Source organism: Ailuropoda melanoleuca, chromosome 4 (assembly GCF_002007445.2).
Source record: "Ailuropoda melanoleuca isolate Jingjing chromosome 4, ASM200744v2, whole genome shotgun sequence".
Lineage (NCBI taxonomy): Eukaryota > Metazoa > Chordata > Mammalia > Carnivora > Ursidae > Ailuropoda > Ailuropoda melanoleuca.
Window position 1 is genome coordinate 3,487,319 of NC_048221.1, and position 23,236 is coordinate 3,510,554.

A 23,236-nucleotide genomic window follows, 5' to 3' on the forward strand; every position below is an offset into this window, starting at 1 on the left:
CTGATCCGAGCATTGTGTGCTCCATCTAAACATGAACACCATCTCCTTACACATCTGACATTTCTCTTTACACCTGTCTCCCCCATTGAATGCAAAGTCCCCGCAGGGTGGGACTTAGTTTCTGTAAGTTTTGTGTCCACCAACGTCTGCTTGACTCCGTTCAGACACGAAGGGTGTCAATAAGTTTGTTGAGTGACTTAACAACCTTCAAGAATAGATCATTTTGCAAAAAGGAAACTGAGACTTTTGCCCTCTAATAGTTTTCCTGGTGCCTGACTCACCCATGGGCTGATGCCTATGCAGGAGGGCCACTGGAGAGGAAGAGGTGCCAGGAAGTGTCCATTCTCTGGACTCTGGTGGGCCTCCTTCATTGTCTTTTTTGTACCTTGCATTGTTATTTCATGTGATGTCTTTTGAGACATTGCCATCTTGTCTCCCTGAGTGGTTTGTAAGTAAGTTTCCTCTGGAGAGACCTGGCATAGTCTTTCATTCATGTATATCGATGAACCCAGGCAACCTCTCCAACTTTCTTAAAATGGCTGGAGAAATGGGGCTCTCCAAAATCTTTTCTGCAGGGAAAGCCAGACCTCTTTCTGAGTTACTTGACTTGAGATATCCAAGAGGCCTGGGCTATGCCCTGCTCTAAATACGCCTGAAGAACGTATTCCCTCTTTTGGTCCTGTTGAGGTTTTGCAACAGTACGTACAAACACATGATATGCTCTCACCAGGAATAGGCCAGGTTTCCGTGGCCGGTTCTTCATGCGAAAGATCTCATCTGCCTCACTGACTCAGGGAGGCCTGCTTGAAACCTGCCCGTGCCTGAGATGTGGTCTACATGTGGCTGATGACTGTGGGTCCAGAAAGGCACTCAGTGGCAAAGACGGAGTCCTGAAGTTGGAGGAAGTTAACAGCAGGATTTGGACTTTGTATTTTGGACTCGATTTGTTCCCTACGACTTCTATAACAAATCCCCACAATTTTAGTGGCTGAAAAACCACAAATTTATTCTCCTACAGTTCTGGAGGTCAGAAGTCCAGAATGGGTCTTAAGTAGCTAAAAGCAAGGTGTTCTAGGAGAGAATCTGCCCCCCCCGTTTCCCACATTCCTTGTCTGCCAGTTTCGTCCTTGCACCCGCTACTTCCCTTGTCACTGCTTCTCTGACGTGGCCCTTCTGCCTCTCTTTCACTCGTTAGGACCCTTGTGATGATTTTGGATCAGCCTGCATCATCTAGGATAATCTCCCCCACCGGGAGATCTTTAATTTGATTTCATCAGCAAAATCCCTTTTGCCACAGAAGCCACCATATTCACAGGCTCAGGGATTAGGATATGGCTAGCTTGGGGGGCGGGGGACATTCTTCTGTCTACCACCTGGGGAAAGAACAGCAGAAGGACCAATGCCTAGAAGGGACCCTGCTCAGTGCCAGAGAGACCTGTACACACGGAAGTTAGAGGTCATCACTCTTCTGCTCACAGCCTTCCCGTGCTTACTGCTCTCAAGAGATTAAGACCAAAGGCCCCCTTGAGGCCTTAGACAACTCTCTGACCTCGTCCCCTCTTTGCCCAGCTACACTGGCCTTCTGGCTGCTCCCCTTACATTTCTAAGCCTTTTCCCGCCTCTGAGCTTGCCTGTCCCTCCTCGACCCATCTGTCCTTGGTTTCTATCTCAGATCTCAGCTCAAATGTCATCCTTTCAGAGAGGCCCACCTTTCTGCCTCAACCAGAATGTCCTCTCCGCCCACCCCCACATGCCTCTCCAGCTACTGTCTTCTCTTCATTGCACGTAGTAGTATCTGAAATGACTTGCTTTACTTATTCATTTTTTGCCTGTCTCTTCAGACAAGAATTTACCCTTCTGGAGACCACCAACAGGGTTGGCCTTGCCCACTGTTGGCCCCCCTCCCCCCCCAGCTCCGAACACTGTGTCCAGGCGCTGTGTAGGTACCCAGCATGGGTCACTGTGTGCCCGCCAAGACTGGCCAGAGCAGAGCAGGCAGGGTGGAGGGGGCAGGGCAGTCCTGCCCGCCTGGACAGCCGGAGAGGCGGGAAAACGAGGCGGGAAAACCCAGCAAACAAGCCCTGCGGGTGGGTAGGGTGGGGAGCTCTAGCAGGCCCAGACGCCAGGAAATGGAGCTTGGGACGATGAGGCTGGCCATAGGGGTACAGGCGGTCTCGAGAGGGGCCCCCATATTCTACTGAAGCGTTTAAACATTGATTTTGGCCTTCCTTGCCCTACTGGTCAGTGCATGCCCATGCCCCGGAAAGGGGCTGTGGAAAAGGACTTAAAAGGTCAGGTCAGGGGGTCTCTACCCGGGGGGGTCCCTAGGGCTCCCGAGGGACACGCATAGTGGGGGGGGCCCAGCTCCCGCCACCGGGCCGGGTTGCACACTGGGCGCGCCCAGCAGAGCGCGCAGGGCTGGGCGGGGCCGCGGCCCGCAGGGCGGAGTGGGGGTGGATGGAGGAGGGGGCGCCCCCCACCCCCTTTCTCGCTTCCCGCCACTCCGGCGGCCAATCACCAAGCAGGAGCCCGCCCCTGGAGCGGCCTCCCGCGGCCCCGCAACTCCCAAACGCCGAGTTTTCGCGGGAAAAAAAATCAGAGCAGCTGGCAGCGCGGCGGGCAGTGGTGGCGGTCCAGGCGCTCCGGGTCGCAGGCAGGTCCGCGCGGGGTCCGGAGCCACGCACGCGTCTCTATTGCCATCCCCAGCCGGGCCAGGCGCGCAGGCAGGAGAGTGGATCGGGGCGGCCGGAGAGGTGAGCCTCCGGACTGATCGAGCTGCCATCCCGGGCCTGGGGAAGGGCCCGGCGCACCGGGCGCGGAGACTTTGCAAAACTTTCGGGAGCGGTCCGGAGACGCGCGGCCAGCACCGGCGCACGCGTGCCCGCAGCGTGGCTGTTCCCCACGCCGTCTCGGGCTGTGCCTCTGCCCCGGCGGCCCTCGGGAGTCGTCTCCCGCAGCCCGGGCGCCGGGAGGGGCGAGAGGAGCATACCCAGAGCCCCGCGGGGGTCGCGCCGGCTAGGTGGGGGAGGGCCTGGCGAGCCGCAGGGGAGGATGTCAGGCTCCGCGCCTGCGCGCGGGGCGCCCGCGATTCAATTGTCGCGCCCGAGCCCGATTTCGCGCGCCCTTAGTTCCCCGGGCGCGCCTGGGCCAATGGGGAGCGGGCGGGGCGGGGCAGCCGGGAGCGGTGGAGCCAATGAGCTAGTCCGCTCAAGTGAAGGGGGGCGGGACTTGGCGCGCGGGGCCCCTCGGCCGGTCCCGGCGGTGGGGGTGGGCGTGGGCTAGTTGGCGTGGCCCGAGCGGGCGGGCGGGAGAATAAGAGGGGCTCTGGGTCCGTGGGTCGGGGTCCCGGGAACGCGATCCTGCGCGTGAGGCCACCGCGGGGCCGAGGTGAGTAGCGCGGCGCGCGCGGGGGCGGCCGGGACGGGGCGGCCGGTTGCCGGCCACCGCGGGGCCGGCCGTGTCGCGCACGCGCGCGGGGGGCGGCGGGGGCCGCGGGCGCCCAGGGTTGGGGGCTCCAGGGTCAGGGGGGTGGTGGTCCTTCCCCTTGGGTCACACTTAGTTGAGTTACTGGGACTTCTGAAGTTCCAACCCGTGCCGGACTTTTGGGTTTTTCTCTTGCGTCAGTATTGATCCAGGGAGTGAATGAATGAATGAATGAATGAACGAACGGAGGAACCTGGTTCCTCGCTATTTGGGTGTGCACTCTTTACTTCTCTGGATGTTGTGTGTTTCCCACCCCCCGCACCCCCCCGCCGTGAAAGACTGAGTGGGTTGGACTGAGTGGTCCGAGATGCCGTTTACCTGTTTACCTTCCCCTGCTTCCCTCCTCGCTCCCCCGCCGTTGCTGGTCATTAATGCGTTAATTCCTTCATTTAGTCTGCGGGGCCCTGGTCAGCTGTGGCTAGTCCGTGGACCAGCGCGCTGGGAGGGCGTCCTGGGAGTTTCCTAGTGGTCCACAGACTGGACAAAAGCCGAGGTGACCTGAGTATGGCACGGTCTGGTGGTGGCAGCCGCACCACTGACCTAGGGGTCCCGCTCTCTCGCTCTCAGCACCAGCAGACACCATGTGGATCCAGGTTCGCACCATGGACGGGAAGGTGGCCCACACCGTGGACTCACTGTCCAGGCTGACCAAGGTGGAGGAGCTGAGAAGGAAGATCCAGGAGCTGTTCCACGTGGAGCCGGGCCTTCAGAGGCTTTTCTACAGGGGCAAGCAGGTAAACGCGCCCTGCCGGCTGCCGCCCGCCCAGCACCTTTGTTCTTGCCTGGTCCAGGCATCGTACATATACTCTCCCCGCCCCTCGTCCGGTCCCGCTTCACGTCTCCACAGAAACCTCAAATGCCTGAGCCAGGAACAAAGGCTCCACTTGCAGATCGACATACGGGGCAGGACCCTGGCACTCCAGTCTGTAGCATTTGGGCTTTTAAGTCTGCCTCCCCTGTTTTTTGAAGCTCCCCTCAATATAATTTCTAGAAAAGGAAGTTGGAGGTAGCCAATGGAGGACGGATGAATTTCGAGGAAGAGCCTAGAATGCTTCCTCAGATAGGACAGAAGGGACCAGATTTCTCTTTGAAACACACACTGATGGCCCACAGCCTGCACCTCTTTTGAGTTTGACCCCACAGGATCTGTTTTCGAGAAATTTGGATCAGCTTGTTCCGAGGCCGGAGATGGCGCTTGCTGGTCAGGAATTTCCGCCACCCTGGGCCTGCTCCGTGGAGTGAGCAAGAGCTCGTGCTTTCCTTGGGGTCTGCGGGCCCCGCTTTTCTGTGTCCTTTCTTCTTGCTCTCTCTCCAGCTCCTGGTAGCATGTAAAATGGCCACCCCTTGCTTTCTCAGCTGCCCACATTTGGGACGCTTTCTCCAGGGGCAGTGGGGGGTTTCCGTTTTTGTCGGTGTCTTTGCGGGGGGGGCGGGGGGAACACGGCGAATCCTACCGTGAGTGGGATTTCCCCGGGTAAGATAAGATGGTATGACACAAAGCGTCAGTCCCGTCTGCCGGGGCCATCGTGGAGTGGGGTGTACGGTAGGGACAGCGGCGGCATAGGGACTGTGTCCTGGATTAAAAGTCTTCAGTTGGGCTGCGCGTGCTTGACTTTGTTGTTGTTGGATTTTGAACTGGGTACTGCCGCCATCTGGTGTCTCCATTGAGAAATAAACACTCTGCAACCGGCCAGGATTTTTGGGGGCTGGGAGGATCCAGTGTGCTTAACTTGAAATAAGACCTGCTGATTAATTTCTTGGGCTATTGGTGCCCTGGGAGACCTTCGCCTCCTTCCCGGGAGAGGGACAACGACTTGAATGTCTTTAGAACCTGAGTGAACCCGCCCTGCCCGGGGAGGGGAGCTGGTCCCGTGGACTCGTTCGGCTGCGTGTTGAGCAAAGACAGGGTTTGTGAGTAAGCTCTGCCGAGGTGCTCTCTCCCGCCGCCTCCAACGGCTCATTTTTTGTGGCATCCAGACTGACTTCGATTAGCCACTCAGTCTCTTTGTTCAGCTGAAGGTCCTTTCACAGAGTTTCTGAGAACCTTCCACGTGTGCCTGCTAGGCAGTTCGCGGTGTGATTCAGAGGTGGGTCGGCTCGCGTCCTCTCAAGTGGGAGTATCTGTGAGCGCCTGCCACGTGCTAGGCACTGTTGTTAATGTTTCCAACCAGCAGAGAAGTTGCAAGAGCCACGAACCCCTAAGCATCTACCCCTTGATTTTGCCCCCGACATTTGGCCACGTTCCAGTTAGCACGTCTTTCTCGGTCCCGCCTGTCCACCAACCTGTTGTGGGTTTTTGGAGTGCATTTCAAAATAAGTTGCAGACACAGGTTCACGGCAGCCCTAAGCACTTCATTAACTGTCATTAACTAGAGCCCAGGACAGGTTTGTGGGTCTTGTTTATTCAGGTAACACACATATATAGTGAGATACGCACACGTAAGGCGGGCCATTTGGAGTCTGGACAAATGTCTACACCCCTGCAACCAAACCCCCATCTCCCTTCGTTCGTAACACGAGATCTGACCCATACAAAAGCCCTTACGACTCCTGTGGAAGTTATAAAGCCTGATGATACCAGGAACACCTGTGGGCGGGAGACACGAAGGGTGTACCTTTAATTGGCGGGATGTCCTCGATGAGAGATGGAGCTCTTGACGCTTCCTGCTCACGACACGGCTTTCACATTTAGCACAGGCTTCCTGCTTCCCCCGTGACCTCCGTGACTGTCGCCCGATCCCCCGCCTGGCGCTCCTTCCCCACTTCGTGAGGGAATGTGCAGTCGTCTCTGTCTTCTGGCCCAGGAAGCCAGGCCTAGAGCGTGATGCAACTTCCCCCGGGGATGCCGGCGAGGCCCCGGCCTGGCCTGGCCGCCGGGAGGTGGGACAGGCCTGGAGGTGGGACCGTGAGGGTGGGGGGGGGGACAGGATGGGGGGCGGATGGGACATGGAAAGACAGGGCATACGGCAGCACCTCACAGTGAGCCAGGGAGTTGAGTCTGCCAATAGAGCAGACTAACAGCAATAGAAAGCGGCAGAAAGCAGCGTAGTTTCCAGGGGGGGCAAGAGGGCTGTTTTTACAGAATGTTCTAGAAGTCTTTGCAATCCTTTCCTTTTTCTTTCCTTTTAAAGAAACATGTCGTGAACAGTCCAAGATCTGCAGTGAGGTTGATTGAGACGATAAAGCAGAACATAGTTGAGTCTTTCTTCAGGATATGGGAGGGTTTCGTGGCCGGCTTGTTTGGGCTGAATAGGTTGGCGGTTATGTCGCTTGATTGGCGGAAATGCAAGAGGCCGAATGGGGGCAGGGACCCGGGCGGCAGGCCCAGCCTGGGCAAGGGCGAGAGGCATCTGGCATCTGGCGCCTTTTTCTTGGCTGCCCATAAAAATAACAATAGCTGTCATTTGTGGGGCCTCCAGCATGCTCAGGTGCAGGGCTCTGCCCTTTACTTAATCCCGCTGCATCCCCTGCCCAGGTGGCCCCGGCCTGAGCTCGGCGCTGCTCTCCCAGCGCTGCTCTCCCAGTGCGGCCGGTGTGCGGCTGGGCGCGGCCCCTCGCAGTATAGGCACCGTGAATCAGCGCCGGGTCTCTCCCACCTCGGCCTTGCTGATGTGGGAGGCCGGCTCATTGTCCGGAATTGCCCCCAGCTGAGAAGTCCTAATTTAGTAGATAATTTACATTAGGAAAACAGCAAAATCGGCCTCAAAGGCCGTATTAAGGTCCGTCTGAAAGATAGGTCTGAAATGGTGCCCTGGAAATGGCCTCACGAGGGTCGCCCATGTCCTAGCACCCCACCAATTCAGACTGGCTTTTCCCGAGTGCTGTCCCTGATTTCCCAAAGGGCAGAGTGGGGCAGCAGAGCCCTGTCCTTCAGGCTCTGTGAGGGAGGGTCCCCTTCCCCTGGAAGAGCTCCCAGCTGAAGGGCATGCCCTCTAAGCCAGGCGTCAACAAACCCTTTATGTAAATATTTACCTCCCTGGGGACTGCTCACCCCTACCATTGGAGCATGGAAGCAGCCACAGACAGTATGCAAATGAATAGGCATGTCCCAGTCCAATAAAACTTTATTTACAAAAACAGGCGCAGACTAGACCGTCAGGCTGGCTGTAGCTCGCCAGTTACACCCTATCGTTATTCCATCCAGCGTCCTTAGTTGGTGATCCAGGTTTTATTGTTAGGAACAGCACTGCTGTGGAATGTACTAGAACAGGTCCCCCAGGGCACGGGGTGCGGAGCGTTTGATCCCAAGACTTCTTTTCCCCCTCCAAAACCAGTTGAAGACCCCGAAGAACTTTTGTTGATGTGGAAGGGTCATGTGTGGCTTTGAGGTGCCATCCGCTCTGCTCGCTCCCCCCAACGTGGGAAGTCGTGTCCCCTCTCCCGCGTCTACGCTCCTGCTTCATGCAGTTTTCTTCTCTCCTGCTTCTGTTGGGAGACTGCGTGTCTGCCCGTGGGGTTGCTGTGGAGCCTGGAGTCTGAGCAGGACAGGTGAGGACCCAGGGCTGTACCCACAGGTACAGGGGGGCAGAGCAGTTTCCTGCTTCCTCCCTCTCAGCCTCCCCGCTCATCCCTGCAGGCCCTTGTCAATGCTCCCTTTCCTCCTCCAGCTGTAGGTCCTTATTGGTACGAGGCTCACTGTCCCTTCCGCCTCACCCCAAAACGGCTGCTTAGAGCCGACCTGAGAACTACCACTTGCCAAGCCCAGGCACATGTGTTTCCTGCCCTCTTGGGCCTCTGGGCAGCACCCGGAACCCTGAAAAGTATCCCTTGAAAATGTTATGAGGGGGCAGAGAGTGGACAGAAACGGTAGGCACGGCAAGCTTTAATCCCAGTTTCCAATAGGAACCAGCATGCTTAGTTGTCAAATTGTATACGTGTTTATTTTCTATGGTGCCCATGGCCGAAAATTCCAAACGTCCAGAAATGTCCAAAAAGCATACTTGGATTAAAACTTAGAGAAAGACGTTAACACTGTGGGCAGTTTTGTCTTTAGACCTGCATCTGTGGTATCTGAGTTGCCAACTTCAGGTTTAATTTGAACGTCGGGACCTCTGACATGAGGTGCAAGTCACCTGTTGTGCAGTTTTTGTAGCTTTTATCAATACCATTAGCCTAGGTCCGAATTTTTGGATTTTTTTTTTTTTTTTTTTAGATTTTATTTTTAAGTAATCTCTACACCCCGCGTGGGGCTCAAGCTCAATAACCCTGAGATCAAGAGTTGCATGCTCCTTCAACTGAGCCGGCCAGGTGCTCGAGAACTTTCGGATCTTGATAATGAATCTGAACGTAGAACACATTGGCATGAGGCAGGCTGGAGCCCAGCCTCTCTCCCCCATGGTTCCCAAACATTTGTGCACAGCTTTGGGCAGGCAGGATGAAGGGAGAGGAGCACACAACACACACCCTGTCCTACAGCCAAAGGTTGTGTAGCCTTCCTGCTGGCTGCAAGGGCCCTTCTGGAAAGTTCTAGAAATGGCCACAAGAAACAGCCAGACCAGCTTGTGACTGGGAGGCAGAGCCCTGTGCCCGCCTCCCCCAGCCTAACGCCCCCTTTCCTGCCTGGTTTGTGCCTCTGTCCGAGTTCTTACACCGGTAGGCACGTCGGCCTCCTCCACGGGGCCTGTGCCTGAGCAAATCCGTGAGCGGACAGAGCCTGGCTTCCTGAGCAGCCTGGACGTGAGGGGCCTGGTCATGTTCCTGGTTCCAGCTCTCTCCCACTGCCTCTCTGTCGTCCAGGTGCCTTGGTATATGCTTGATTTCCCATCCCCTGATTTGTTCTTGTTTCCCTTGATGCCTGTGGGAGCCGTGTCTGCTTTGCTGCCTTTCCCTGTCACGTGCAGCTATGTGGCACTCCTTTGTGTGACGAGGCCACGGTTTTCCCTGCAGATTACGCTGCTGTGAACGCCCTGGGAGGTCGCTGTATGTGTGTCTCTCTCTAGCTCGGTGCTTCTCCCTGGGGGTGATGCTGTTCCTCTGGGGACGCTGGGCGGTGTCTGGGGACATCTGTGGCTGTCACAACGGGGGTGCTCCTGGTATAGAGCAGGCGGGGCTCAGGGATGCCGCTCAGCCCCCCACAGTGCCCAGCATGGCCCAATGTCAGCGGTACTGAGGGGTTTCTGCCTCACGAGGTGCTGGACCCCAGGGCACCTGTGTCGTCTTCATCCTTTCTAAGGCCAGTTGGCCCACCTTCTGGTTTCCTTGCCCCACTTACACTGGGGACACTTGTGTTTCTTCATCTTTTTAAATTATTTATCTTGAGTTTATATGTTTATAAGTTTATTTATATTTATGTACTTATTTCTGAGTCTTAGGTGCTTAGCAATGTCAAGGGGAAGGTTCCTGCCTCCCACACACCCAGTCCCTCCAGCTATCGTGTCCCCACCTGAGTGGCTCGTTATGTTGGGTGAAGCCACATTGACCCATAGCTGACATTAGGAATCATTCCTGATGTGCCTTCTGTGGGTTTGGACAGATGTGTAGCGTGTGGACCCGCTGCTGTGGCTCGGAGGAGCCCGCCGGCCCTGAAACCGAAGTCCTCAGTGCCCCACCTTGTCAGTCACGCCTCCGCCCCCGGCCCCCGGCCCCCACTGATCCTTCTGCTGTCTCCATAGTTTTGCCTTTTCCAGAATGTTACAGCGCTGGCATCACACGGTATGCACCTTTTTTGGATTCCCTTGTTTTCAAAGAACAATAGCTTCGCTGAGCTGAAGTTCTCGTACCACACGATGCCTGCACTTCGAGTGTGTAATTTGGTGTTTTCAGTGTCTTCACGGTCGTGCAGCCATCGCCGTAGGCGACGCTACGACACTTTCTTCACCTCCATCCTCTTTAGTATCCTTCTCAGCCTGACAACCGGTCACCCGCTTTGTCCGTGGATGAGCCAGTCTGGACGTGTCTCACACGTGGACTCACACACCGTGGGGCCTTTTGTGTCTGGTTCCCTCCCTGAGCGTCGTGCGCTCAGGGTCCGTCTCCCTGGGTCAGCATGTGTGGGCGCCTTGCTCCTGTCCGTGGCCGAGGGATGTTCCCACATGTGGGGGACACGTCGTGTGTGTGTGTCCCCCCGGTTGATGGACCCTGGGTTGTTTCCACCCTTAGGCTGCTGTGAATCCTGCTGCTGGGAACGTGTGTGTGTGCAGGTTGACTTGTTTCTTTCCATCTGGGTCCCCGCTATGCGTTGTCACAGCTGTCCTGTGTTGGCCCTGTGTGTGGGGGAGCCGGCATCGAGTCTCGCCCACCTCGGCCTCCCTGAGGTTCATGGGCAGGGCTGGGCACATCAGATGCCCCCCCCTCACGCTGGGTGAACCCGTGGAGTGGGCCCTGGAAGCTCCATGGCTGTAGGCAAGTGTCGATGTGTTTAGCTCCCTTTTTCCGGGGGCGGGGGGCGATCATTCCTCAGATCCTCAGGTATGTGCTGAATAAAGCCTAGCAGCCACTGCGGTGATCGGCTTTGGACCTTGGAGCTCACCTGCCCTGTGACCCCAGGGGCTCCTCGCGTATGGACGGCAGCCAGGCCCTCATACCAGTAAACACTGCTGAACCGGGTGGTTCTGCCCTCAGGCGACACTAGGCAGTGTCTGAGGACATCTCTGGTCTTCTGACCGGGAGTGCTCCCGGCATCGAGAGTGTGGGGTCAAGGATGCTGCTCCCCCATACTGCCCAGGACGGCTCCCCGGAGAACAGCCTGGCCCTGTATGCCCACAGTGCTGAGGGCAGAGACCTGCCTTGGGGACGTGGGGAGAGAACAAGACACACTTGAGGGTCCTTGTTGGGTGCTGGCAGAGTTCTAGTTTCCAGTAAAAGATAACTCCTTGGCCTTTCATGTCACCAGGATGCGGCGCAGATGTCGAAACGCTGCACACCCTTGCCGTGCCACGGCCGGGGCGACAGACGAGAACTGTGCCAGCTCACAGGCTCCCGTCAGTGACTTGTGTGGGTGGAATTCAGAGAAGGGAGTTCGCGGAGGGGCGGAGCTAGAGCCGTCATGGAAACTGGCCATTGTTGGGTGTGTGTCTCATTTGGTTCGTAGCGGACAGGGTCTCCCCCCTCAGCACCACGATCAGGGCTGGATCATTCCCTGATGTGGGGGTGTCCCGGGCACCGTGGGAGGCCGAGCAGCATCCCTGCCCCACCCCAGTTGTGACAACCAAAATGACCCCAGGTGTTGTCAGGTGTCCCCTGGGGGGAGGATCACCCGGGGTGAGACCCCCTGGGTCAGGGGATTCCGCTGACTCCCTTCCCTCGCAGGAGTCTGCATCTGGAACCATCTGACCCGCTGAGGTCCTGGGATGCTGCACGTATTGAAATATACACACTGCGGGGGGGGGGGCGGGGGCGTGACTCTCCCATGTTGGGGTCGTTCTGGTTTCCTCCGTCTGACCCCTTGGGGATTTATTCTGGTGTCTGATGTGAGCAGGGACTGGACTTAATTTTTTCCCCCTAAATAATTAATGCAGAGGGTCTCTGCCTTGACGCTGCAGACGTTTGGACCGGATCACCCAGTGTTCCCGGGAGGGCAGGCCTGCCCTCAGTTTGGCACCGGTGATAAGGCAGTGTCTTGTTATTGTGATAAGTGACAAAGACCAAATATTAAGAAACGCTCCCCTGACATGTGATGGGTGTACCCAGCACGGCTGGTTATGCTGGGTGCTCCCAGGACATTCTCCATATGACACAGGGAATCCTCATTCGAGAGGCTCTAAGGATCCTGAAGGAAGGGGGTGACGGTGTGTACCCCCTGGCAGCAGACAGGTTTTATTGTCCTGTGCTCTGATTTAGATCCTGCCCCCCCGCCACGAGGGCAGATTTGATGCGTTGCTCGTGCCATATTCCCACTGCCTGGCACCCAGAAGACAAGCGCTAAATGTCTGGCGGGCCGGTGACCTTTGTCTTGGCGTCTCTGCAGATGGAGGACGGCCACACTCTCTTTGACTATGATGTTCGCCTGAACGACACCATCCAGCTCCTGGTCCGCCAGAGCCTGGTGCTCCCCACCAGCAGCGTCAAGGAGAGGGACTCAGAGCTGTCGGACACGGACTCGGGCTGCTGCCTGGGCCAGAGTGAGTCCGACAAGTCCTCGAACAGTGGCGAGGCGGCCTCGGAGGCAGATGGGAAGGCGGGCTTAGCGGACGAAGACACGTGGGATGAGACGGAGCTGGGTCTGTACAAGGTGAGTCTCTCGCAGAAGGTTTGGGGTTGGGCGTGCTCCCCACGTGGCTGCTCCCTTCACCCCCAGGGCCCCGGGTAGCATGCCCCGTGCCCCCCCATCGTTGCTGGCTTTCCAATCGGCCAACTGCAGGGTCAGGCCCGCTGCTCTCCTTCCCTTGGCTGCCCCCTGCCCCCCCAGTCCTGCTATAAAAATGGCTGGTGGGTGGGCTCGCGAGGCTTCCCTGTGGAAAGAGAGTAGCCCAGCATCCATTTGTGATCCTTAATGGCAAGTGTCGTGTCTGGGTTTTGCGGGGGTCTCTCTGCCCTTCCCAGTGGAAGGAGAATTGGAGAATCACCAGGCCCTGATGTAAGCGGTGCCGTAGCTAAGAAATCCTCTTACAGTCCTTCGGGTTTGCGTCCTGATCCTGATGCATCCAGCGCCTGAGAACCCAAGCAGCCTCTGGGCCGTGTGGCTGGTCGGACGTGCCTTCTCTGGCTGGGATGAGAGTGGTTTCTTGTTCCCGGCAGGCCAACGAGTATGTCGATGCTCGGGACACGAACATGGGAGCGTGGTTCGAGGCCCAGGTCGTCAGGGTGACGAGGAAGGCCCCGTCTCAGGACGAGCCCTGCAGCTCCACCTCCAGCTCGACGCTGGAAGAAGACGTCATTTATCACGTGAAATATGACGAGTGAGTGTCACTGCAGTTGGGTGGGCCAGGGTGTCGGTTCTGCGTCCGTGGGACCTGGAGTTTAGCACAGGCTTGGGGATGATGATCAGCATTTGGGGTCACTACCAGACCACCTGGGAGGCCCCTCCCAGAGTGCTGATGTCAGGGGGACCCACAGCTAGGCTGACCCCCTCCTTGGGTCATCTAGTTGGAAATGTACCCCGCCCCCCAGACAATTTCCTGTGGTCTTCAGCTCGCGTGAAACCTCTCTAGAGTCTGTCCCTTACTGGGACACACAAGTACTTAGCGCTTACCGTGTGCTAGGCCTGGGGGACCCTTGTCTGCGCATAGGGTGGGTCTCGGACGGGCTCAAGTGGCCGTCACAGGAGACTACAGGCTGGGCAGCTGGACCTCAGGGTCCTGGAGGCTGGAAATCCCAGATCACGGTGCTGGCGGGTGGGTTCCTGGTGAGGGCCCTCTTCCTGGCTTGCAGACTGGCTGCCTTCTCGCTGTCCTCACATGGTCTTTTCTTTGTGGGGCCGAGAGAGAGCACCCTGGTGTCCCTTCCTCTTCTTGGAAGGACTCCAGTCCCATTGGATTAGAGCACCACCTCTGACCTCGTTCAGCCCTGTTTACCTCACTAAAGGCCCCATGTCCATTTGTAGTCACATTAGGGGTTCGGGCTTTACCATGGGGATTTTGGGGGATACAACTCAGTCCATAACAGAGCGCAAGCGGGCCTCCCCACAGAGAGCTCCCGTTCTGGGGGTGTAGGGGCTGCTTCCCTGCCAGTTTAGCGCTGCAGAAAGGACTGGGGTAGTTGCATGAAGGAGTCGGTCAGCGCAGGACTCCCAGCCTCCTGGTTGGGGTTGCAAACTGCGGCCTTGGGGCCAAATCCCGCTGCCTGGATTTGTAAAGAGAGCTTTATCAAAGCACATCAACGCCCATTAGCCCCTTCGTTTCTTCTTCGCCTGTGGCTGTTTTTGTGGTGATAGAGTTGAGTATTTAGGGACCTTCCAGCTCACAAGGAGTCTGACCCTTTACAGGAAAAGTTCAGCAACCCTTGTTCTTGGTGATTTACTGGGGAAAAGGGAGTGCTTGGCCCTGTGGGGAGTTGTCATAGCTTTAGGGATTCCCCTCAGCGGGGATTTAACTTTGTTGTTGATAGAATGTTTCTTTCAGTCCAAGTATTCTATGCCTTTTTTGAGGCTGCTAGAGTATTCCTATGCATCTGGAATAGTGAATTCCTATTGTATTCTAATACCCAGTTGCTTGTATTTATGCAAGCTGAATGAGGTGGTAAGCTCCTCTCCAAAAGCCCCTTCTGGTGCAGACAAATGTGCCTCCACGATGTCCCCTGTACTTGTCCCCCAGCGTTGCAAAAACAAAGGACCTCAGACCAAGTGGCTTATAATGACAAGTTTATTCTCTCGCTGTTCTGGAGGCCAGAGGTCCAAAATCAAAGTCAGGGTGCTGGCAGGGCGCCACTCCCCCTGGAGGCTCTCAGGAAGGATCCCTCTTTGCCTCTTAGAGCTTCTGGTGGTGGCCGCAGTCCTAAGCTTGTGGCCGTGTCCCTCCGTTCTTTGGCTCTGTCTTCAGGTGTTGCTCTCCCGTTGTCTCATTCCCTCTTCTAAGGACACCAGTCACTGGATTTAGCCCCCCCCCCCCAGTGTGACCTCATCTGAACTTGATGACCTCTGCAGAGACCCTGTTTCCACGTGAGGTCCCATTCCCAGGTACCAGGGATTAGGACTCCCAACGTGTCTTTTCAGGGGACGCTGTTCAACCCACAACGCCTTCTGTAATTCAAAAGCCTCTTCCAGGCCTGGGTATTTGCTGTACTGGGAGATGAGCTCATCCGGGAGGGGACTTGACGTGCCACTGTGACCAAAGTCAAACGAAGCCGTGTCGGCGCAGCCTTTTCTGCCTCAGCTTCTATCTCCCATCAAGGGAATGAAGCTGGGTGTTACTCCGGGATCTGATGTGGTTGGGGTTTTCCTCCCAGCTACCCGGAGAATGGAGTGGTCCAGATGAGCTCCCGTGACGTCCGGGCTCGCGCCCGGAACATTCTGAAGTGGCACGAGCTAGAGGTGGGCCAGGAGGTTATGCTCAACTATAACCCCGACAATCCCAAGGAGCGTGGCTTCTGGTACGATGCAGAGATCCTGCGGAAGCGTGAGACCCGGACGGCGCGGGAGCTGTATGCCAACGTCCGGCTCGGGTGAGTGACGCGGTGGCCCTGAGGCTGTCCAGCTGGGGCTCCGGCCTCCGTCGCTCACATCCCTCCGTCTTGGAGGACTGTCTCCAAACCCCAGGCCCCGACAGTGGGGATTTAAAGATGCCTTTTTCTCTTTTTTTGTGTTTTGAATTTGGTGAATAGGTTATCTCAAATGTGTCAAAATCCAGAAAGTACTGAAGGAATAGTCTCCCTTCTTCTCTAGCCCTTGGTCACCCAGTTCCCTTTCTGGAGACCTCTCTCTCCTTGTCACCTTCTGGGGATATTCTGTGTGTAAGCAAGCATGAACATGCACAGAAGCAGAGCACTCATCAGGGATCAGCAAACTGCAGTCTACGGGCCACATCCGGCCCTCGGCCCGTTTTGGCAAATAAAGTTTTATTGGCACACAGCTGTGCCCATCTCTTTACTGATTATGTGGCTGCTTTGGTGTTACAAGGGCAGAGTTGATTAGCTTAGAGGTTGTGTGGCCCACAAAGCCAAAAATACTGTCTCTTTGTAGTAGGTATTTGCCAAGCCCTATTTTACCCTGCGCGCGCGTGTGTGTGTGTGTGTGTGTAGATATACGTAACAGAACACTTACCATCTTAACCATCTCTAAGTGCACAGCTCCGCGGCCTGAAGCACACTCACGCTGTTGTGCAGCCACCCCCACCCTCCGTCTCTAGAACGTCCCATCTCCCCACACGGAGACTCTGTCCCAGGAAGCACGGACTCCCCACCCCCTGCCCCAGCCCTGACTCCCACCAGCTCCTCTCTGTCTGTGTGGACGGGACTCCTCTGGGGACCTCCTGGGAGTGGGATCCTGCGGGATGTGTCCTTCTGTGTCTGGCTCCTCTGGCTGAGCCCGGTGTCAGGGTCCCTCCACGTCATGGCAGGTGTCAGGATGTCCTTTTTTTGTGGTCAAATAGTATTCCATCATGTGTATCATGTATATACACACACGTATTTGGGCAACAGTGTCTTGAGCACAGGCGCAGCAAGTGCAGAGGTCCTGGGGCAGGGCCATACCCGGTGCGTTTCTAGCAAGGCAGCTAGTGGGGTGCAGTGGTGGGAGAGAAGGTGGGAGGAATCAAGACTGTGGAAGCCTCCAAGCGGCATGGTCCAGAGAGGTTCGGAACTGATGTTCTTTCCCTTTTGCTGGTAGCCATTCGAGCGTTTGGGCACAGAAGCTACACGCTTTGACCTACAGTGAAGAATTCTAGCTCTGGCAGCCCAGAGAGGGGTGGACTGCAGGGGGCAGCATGGGAGCAGGGACACCAGGGCGGAGACGTGCGCAGGCATGTAGGGGCGCGGTCCCGGGGCTCAGGCCCGGCTGCGGCTATGTTGTTGTTGACAAAGAACCAGTGCGTTCTTCCGTTGCTTTTCTCTCTTCTTGTCTTCAGTTTCATTGGTTTCTGCTCTCATCTTGTACATTTTCTCCCTTCTCCTGTCTTTGGGTTGTGTTTTTTTTTTTTTTTAAGATTTATTTATTTATTTGACAGAGAGAGACAGCCAGCGAGAGAGGGAACAGCAGCAGGGGGAGTGGGAGAGGAAGAAGCAGGCTCCCAGAGGAGCAGGGAACCCGATGTGGGGCTCGATCCCAGGACCCCGAAGGCAGACGCTTAACGACTGAGCCACCCAGGCGCCCTCTTTGGGTTGATTTTTGTTCTTTTTCTAGTTTCTTGAGGTAGGACTTAGACTGTCGACCTGAGGCATCTCCCCCCTGCCCCCCAGTGCCTACACTGCGTGCTATCAGGTTAGCCCTCAAGCACTGCCTTCGCTGCTCTCCGTGGAGAAGTATGCTCTGTTGTAGTTGTCTTTTTCCTCACCAATTTTTTTTTTTTTAATTTCCTTTGAGACTTTCTCTCTAGCTACTGGCTTCTTTAGAAGTATTGTTTAATTCCCAAGTGTTTATCGAGACTTCTGCGTTGTCCTTCTTTTACTGATTTCTAACCTGACTTCGTCATGGTTTCTTCCACGGCCCCTGGTAGGGTCTAAGTTGGTGAATATTCCACGGTTGCTGGAGAAAAGCCAGTATATTCTGTTGTTGGGCAGAATGTCCTACTTGTATCTGTCAGAGCCTGTCGGCTGGTGGTGCTCCCTTCTTCCGATTCTCGCTGATTGTCTGGTTCCCCATCAGGTGCTGAGGGGTGCCGGGGCGCCCACCTTCGCTGTGGGGGTGTCTGCCTCTCCTCTCAGCCTCACGGTTAGGAGGCATGGTTGTCTGGTGCACACATACTTAGGGCAGTTGTGTCTTCCCGGTTGAGAAACCTTTCCGTCGTGTTGTGATTTCCCTCTGTCTGTCCAGTAGTTTCCTGGGCTACGAAGTGGACGCGTGTACGGACTCACCTGCTTTGCTTTCTCGAGTTAATGTTTGCAGGCTGTATCCTTTCTTTCCTTGTACTTTCAACCTATGTAGTTGAGTTTGAAGCGAGTTTCTTATAAGCGGCGTATGACTGGGTTGTTTTTTAATCCACCCTGGCATCTTGCCTTTTGATCGGCACGTTCAGGCCATTCACACAAGTTGATCGTTGCTATGTTAGGACTTAACGTCCATCGGTTCGTCATTTGTTTTCTGTTTGTTTCCTCCATTTCTCTTTTTTCATCTTCCCTGTGGGTTACCTAAACACATTTTAGGATTCTGTCCAGATTTGTGTATGGTCTTTTGAGTGTATTTCTGTGTATAGGTTTCTTCACGGTTCCTCTGGATTTTATCGTAAACGCGTGACCTACCGGTTGTCCCTTTTGCTGGAAACCCGTCTTTACTTATGTCCTCTTGTACTCACTGAGTAGCAGATGGGGTTTGGATCTTTATTTCAGTCCTCACCTGTTTCTTCAAGAACTCATAAGGAGGATAACCTGTCATACGTGCCCACGTCTCTGCTTTTTCTGTTTCACTACTGTTGCTCCTAAGATCCCTTCCAGTGTCACTTCCTACCTGTCCAAGGAGCTTCCTTCCTTATCCTGTCAGGGCGTGTCTGCTGGCAGTGGATCCTGTTAATTTTCCTTCATTGGAGAGTGCTACCGCCCCTGTCGTACTGAGGCGACTCCCAGGCATTGATTTGTTGTCATCCATACGTGCTTTACAACTCATTTTTTATTTTTATTTTTTAAGATTTTATTTATTTGAGAGAGAGGGAGCACAAGCGGGGGTAGTGGCTGGGGGAGAGGGAAAAGCTGACTCCCTGCTGAGCAGGGAGCTCAATGCGGGACTCGATCCCAGGACCCTGAGATCATGACCTAAGCCGAAGGCAGATGCTTCAGTGACTGAGCCACCCAGTTGCTGCACGATTCATTTCTTTCAAGTGACTCTTCTTAAACAGTTATGATGATATCGTCACAACGTAAAGATTAGTCATAATTTCTTTTTTTTTTTTAATTTTTTTAGTTTATTTATTTTAAGCCCTCTTTACGCCTTGGTCATAATTTCTTAATGACGTCTTCAGTCACTGGTTTGTCTTCCAATTACGTCACTTTTTTTTTTTCCCCCTTAACCGTTTGTTTGGTCGGGATATACACAGCACACACAGACTTCAGTTAGGTCAGTCAGTGTCATCGTTAGGTGGCAGAGTCCCTGCTGAGGTGCCTCGGCGGGTTGGCCAGCTGGAATGTTCTAACAGCTTCTGTCTCACAGGGGTGGTTCTCTCAATGACTGTCGGATCATCTTCGTGGACGAGGTGTTCAAGATTGAGCGCCCAGGCGAGGGGAGCCCCATTGTCGAAAACCCAATGAGAAGTGAGTTCTGACCCTGCCCTGCTGTGACTCCCACGTCGGGTGTGGGGTGGGGGCTCCCTATCCCAGCTCTGCGTGGCCGGCCCTGCCAGAGCTGAGCCCCACGTCCCGTGTCCAGGGAAGAGCGGGCCCTCGTGCAAGCATTGCAAGGACGACGAGAGCAAGCCCTGCCGGGTGTGCGCCTGTCACCTGTGCGGGGGCAAGCAGGACCCCGACAAGCAGCTCATGTGTGACGAGTGTGACATGGCCTTCCACATCTACTGTCTGCGCCCGCCCCTCAGCAGCGTCCCCAAGGAGGACGAGTGGTGAGTGGACGGGCTCCTCGCTGCCCGTCGAGTTTCCCCGGGGGTGTCCCATATCCCAGCTGGATTTACCCCCATTGTTGGGGGGCACTGTGAAATCCCCGTGGGAGACGGATGAGTGGCTGGCGTCTGGCAGGATGTTCTTGCTCTGCACTGCCAACCAGGGTGCCCATGGCTACCGAGCACGTCCGACGTGGCCCCTGTCACCAAGGGGCTGGACTTCTTGCTTCACGTTAATGAGTTTAAACTGAAATGTTCCCCTTCACTGGACCGCATGGGACGGCAGGGAGCCGGGGGAGCCGGTGTGTCTGCAGTGCGGGGCCCCAGGGTGGGGACGGGCGTGGGCAGGAGGTGACGTCCCTGCTATCACAGGTATTGCCCCGAGTGTCGGAATGACGCCAGTGAGGTGGTGCTGGCAGGGGAGAAGCTGAAAGAGAGTAAGAAGAAGGCAAAGATGGCGTCAGCCACGTCCTCCTCGCAGCGGGACTGGGGCAAGGTGAGGTGGCCCCGCACCCTTGTGCCCTCCCTGCCCTGCACGCACCCTCCCTGCCCTGCACGCACTGACCTTGCTCTTCCCTCTGTTTCCGGACGGACAGGGCATGGCGTGCGTGGGGCGTACCAAGGAGTGCACCATTGTCCCGTCCAACCACTACGGACCCATCCCGGGGATTCCTGTGGGCACCATGTGGAGGTTCAGAGTCCAGGTACCCCCGGACTTCCTGGGCTCTGGGGCTGGGCCAACAGGTACTGGCCTCCCAGAGACCCCTGCGCCTGGGCGAGGACCACCCTGGGGGCAGGTGGCAGGGCTGGACTTCAGGCCAGCTCCTTCCATGGCATGGCTCAGACTTGGGGTGTCTGGGCGAGTGGCTCTCGTAATGGGTGTGATGCCTTTGGCAGAAAAGTCAGGCCGCTGGCTTTGGAAGTGAGAGCGAGGAGGGTGGGGCTGACCTTCTCTGTAGCAGCGAGTCCCAAAGGTGCCGTTCATTTCCTCGTGGTTCTCATAGGTCAGCGAGTCGGGGGTCCATCGACCTCACGTGGCGGGCATCCATGGCCGGAGCAACGATGGGGCTTACTCACTGGTCCTGGCTGGGGGATATGAGGATGATGTGGTGAGTGTTGGGGGGAGCTGTTCCAGATTTTTATTTTATAAACATAAAATTTGTTCTCTTCACTATTTCTAAGTGCACAGCTCCGTGGCATGAAGCATACTCACCCTGTCCTACAGCCACCCCAACCCTCCGTCTCCAGAACTTTCCACCTCCCCATGTGGAGACTCTGTCCCCGTGAAGCACGGACTCCCCACCCCCTGCCCCAGCCCTGGCTCCCACCATCCACTCTCTGTCTGTGTGGATGGGACTCCTCTGGGGACCTCCTGGGAGTGGGGTCCTACGGGATGTGTCCTTCTGTGTCTGGCTCCTCTCGCTGAACACGGTGTTCTCAGGGTCCCTCCACGTCGTGGCAGGTGTCAGGCTTTGTTTCTTTCTGAGTCTGGATTGTGTTCCAGCGTGGGGATGAACCCCACCGTGTTTATCATTCACCCATCAGTGGACAGTGGGTTTGTTTCCACGTTCAGCTGTTGTGAATAATGCCATTCTGAACATGGGTGTGCAAACATCTCTTTAAGACTCTGTTTTCACTTTTTTTGGGTATAGACCCAGAAGTGGGACTGCTGGATCGTATGGTAATTTTGTTTTTAATATTTTGAGGAGCCTCCATACCATTGTCCATAGTGGCTGCGTAGCTTGCACTCCTGCTGGCACATGGCAGCCCAGGTTGTCCTCATTCTGTGTCTTTGACAGTTGACCTCCTGACAGGTGTGTGTGGGGTTGTTTTCGGTCAAGTCTGTCCTTTCCTGTGTGTGGAGGGCTCAGCCTGCCCTTCTTGTCTGTTTCAGGACCACGGGAACTCTTTCACGTACACGGGCAGTGGTGGTCGAGATCTTTCCGGCAACAAGCGGACTGCGGAACAGTCTTGTGATCAGAAGCTCACCAACACCAACAGGTTTGTAGAAGCAGGTTTTCTTTCTTTACCAGCAGGCCTCTGCCTCGTCCTCTGGCAGCTACACGGGGAGGGGGTTGGTTCTTTTTTGGGGTGTACATCCAGCAAGTTAGAGTCCCATTAAATCGAAGCAATGGTGAGATACTGTGTATTTCCCCTATAAAATTGGCCACAAATTCTAAAATGTTGAGAAATGCTAGGACGCAGGCTAGTCTTCCACTGTTGGTAGAAATACGGACAGGTGCTGTCTTCCTGGAAAGCTCTTTACCTGTGCGTGTGAAGAGCCTTGAAAACGTTCTTACCCGTGACCCTGTAAATCGACTTTCAAAGTGTGTTCAAGAGATGTGGGGATGTGAAAATTCTATACGTGGTGATTGTCTGTCATTATCTAAAATAGCAAGAGTATGGGGCGCCTGGGTGGCTCAGTCGTTAAGCGTCTGCCTTCGGCTCAGGGCATGATCCCTGCGTTCTGGGATCGAGCCCCACATCAGCTCCTCTGCTGGGAACCTGCTTCTTCCTCTCCCACTCCCTCTGCTTGTCTCTCTCTCACTGGCTGTCTCTCTCACTGTCTGTCTCTGTGTCAAATAAATAAAATCTTAAAAAAAAAATAGTAAGAGTAGGGGCACCTGGGTGGCGTAGCGGTTGAGCGTCTGCCTTCGGCTCAGGGCGTGATCCCGGCGTTACGGGATCGAGCCCCACATCAGGCTCCTCCGCTAGGAGCCTGCTTCTTCCTCTCCCACTCCCCCTGCTTGTGTTCCCTCTCTCGCTGGCTGTCTCTATCTCTGTCGAATAAATAAATAAAATCTTTAAAAAAAAAAAAAAGTAAGAGTAAATACGGAATAAAATGGGGAGGGAAGCTCATGTTAGTGTATAGTTATTTGTCTAGTAGAATATTTTAATTTTGGTAGCTGTTAAAAGCCCGTGGTCGGGAAACACTGGCCGACGTGAGGCCTGCCCCCAGCTCACGTTAGCGGTGACAGCGGGGCACGTGCCTCCGTAGTCCTCCTGAAGGAGGTGCTGAGCCCCAGCCCCCGTCTGCTTGTCCCGGGCCTCTGTGGCCCTTGGTAGGACGGCCCTGCCCGGGTTCACACACCTCCACCCGGGCTGTGGAACTTATTCTTGCATAATTCTGGAGCCCACACTCTGAACTCGAGGGTGGGCAGGGCCATGCTCCCTCTGAAACCTCTGGAGGGGGGATCCTCCCTGCTGCTTCCAGCTCCTGGTGGGCGCTGGTGGTCTCTGGTGTCCCGTGGCTTGTAGACGCGTCCCTCCAGCCTTTGCTTCCTTACGTGGCCGCCTCCCCATATTCTCGTGCCTCCACTCCCTTCCTTATAAGGACACCAGTTGTTTTTAGGGTCACACTAGTCCCCCCGATCTCCTCTGAACTTGACTCCATCTGCCGTCACCCACTTTTCAAAGGTCACAGTCACAGGTTCTGGGGGTGAGAGTGGGACCCTTTCCTCTGGGGTTTGGGGCACACAATCCAGCCTATACCTTGCGGGGCCCGGCTCTGCCCACAGGGCGCTGGCTCTCAACTGCAGTGCCCCCATCAACGACCGCAAGGGGGCCGAGGCCAAGGACTGGCGGTCAGGGAAGCCGGTGCGGGTGGTGCGGAACGTGAAGGGCCGCAAGCACAGCAAGTATGCTCCCGCCGAGGGCAACCGGTACGACGGCATCTACAAGGTGAG

General features: G+C 55.8%; 1 protein-coding gene across 6 annotated transcripts in view; it reads left to right on the top strand.

The window, feature by feature from the left end:
- Nucleotides 1–2,564: 2,564 nt before the first annotated feature.
- The window catches only part of UHRF1 (ubiquitin like with PHD and ring finger domains 1), a 29,229-nt gene continuing 8,557 nt past the window's right edge, over nucleotides 2,565–23,236 (top strand). For 2 of the 6 annotated variants that reach the window (XM_034657566.1, XM_034657571.1), the window contains exons 1-12: nucleotides 2,566–2,753; nucleotides 4,051–4,217; nucleotides 12,389–12,652; nucleotides 13,159–13,319; nucleotides 15,304–15,519; nucleotides 19,151–19,251; nucleotides 19,367–19,553; nucleotides 19,923–20,046; nucleotides 20,147–20,254; nucleotides 20,555–20,659; nucleotides 21,445–21,551; nucleotides 23,069–23,231. In XM_034657566.1, the coding sequence (XP_034513457.1) occupies nucleotides 4,065–4,217; nucleotides 12,389–12,652; nucleotides 13,159–13,319; nucleotides 15,304–15,519; nucleotides 19,151–19,251; nucleotides 19,367–19,553; nucleotides 19,923–20,046; nucleotides 20,147–20,254; nucleotides 20,555–20,659; nucleotides 21,445–21,551; nucleotides 23,069–23,231 (1,689 nt within the window). In that variant the 5' untranslated portion in view covers nucleotides 2,566–2,753; nucleotides 4,051–4,064. Of the gene's footprint in view, nucleotides 2,754–3,233; nucleotides 3,388–4,050; nucleotides 4,218–6,221; nucleotides 6,381–12,388; nucleotides 12,653–13,158; nucleotides 13,320–15,303; nucleotides 15,520–19,150; nucleotides 19,252–19,366; nucleotides 19,554–19,922; nucleotides 20,047–20,146; nucleotides 20,255–20,554; nucleotides 20,660–21,444; nucleotides 21,552–23,068; nucleotides 23,232–23,236 lie in introns of those variants that run through there. The other 4 variants (XM_034657568.1, XM_034657567.1, XM_034657569.1 and 1 more) reach the window with 4 other exon arrangements.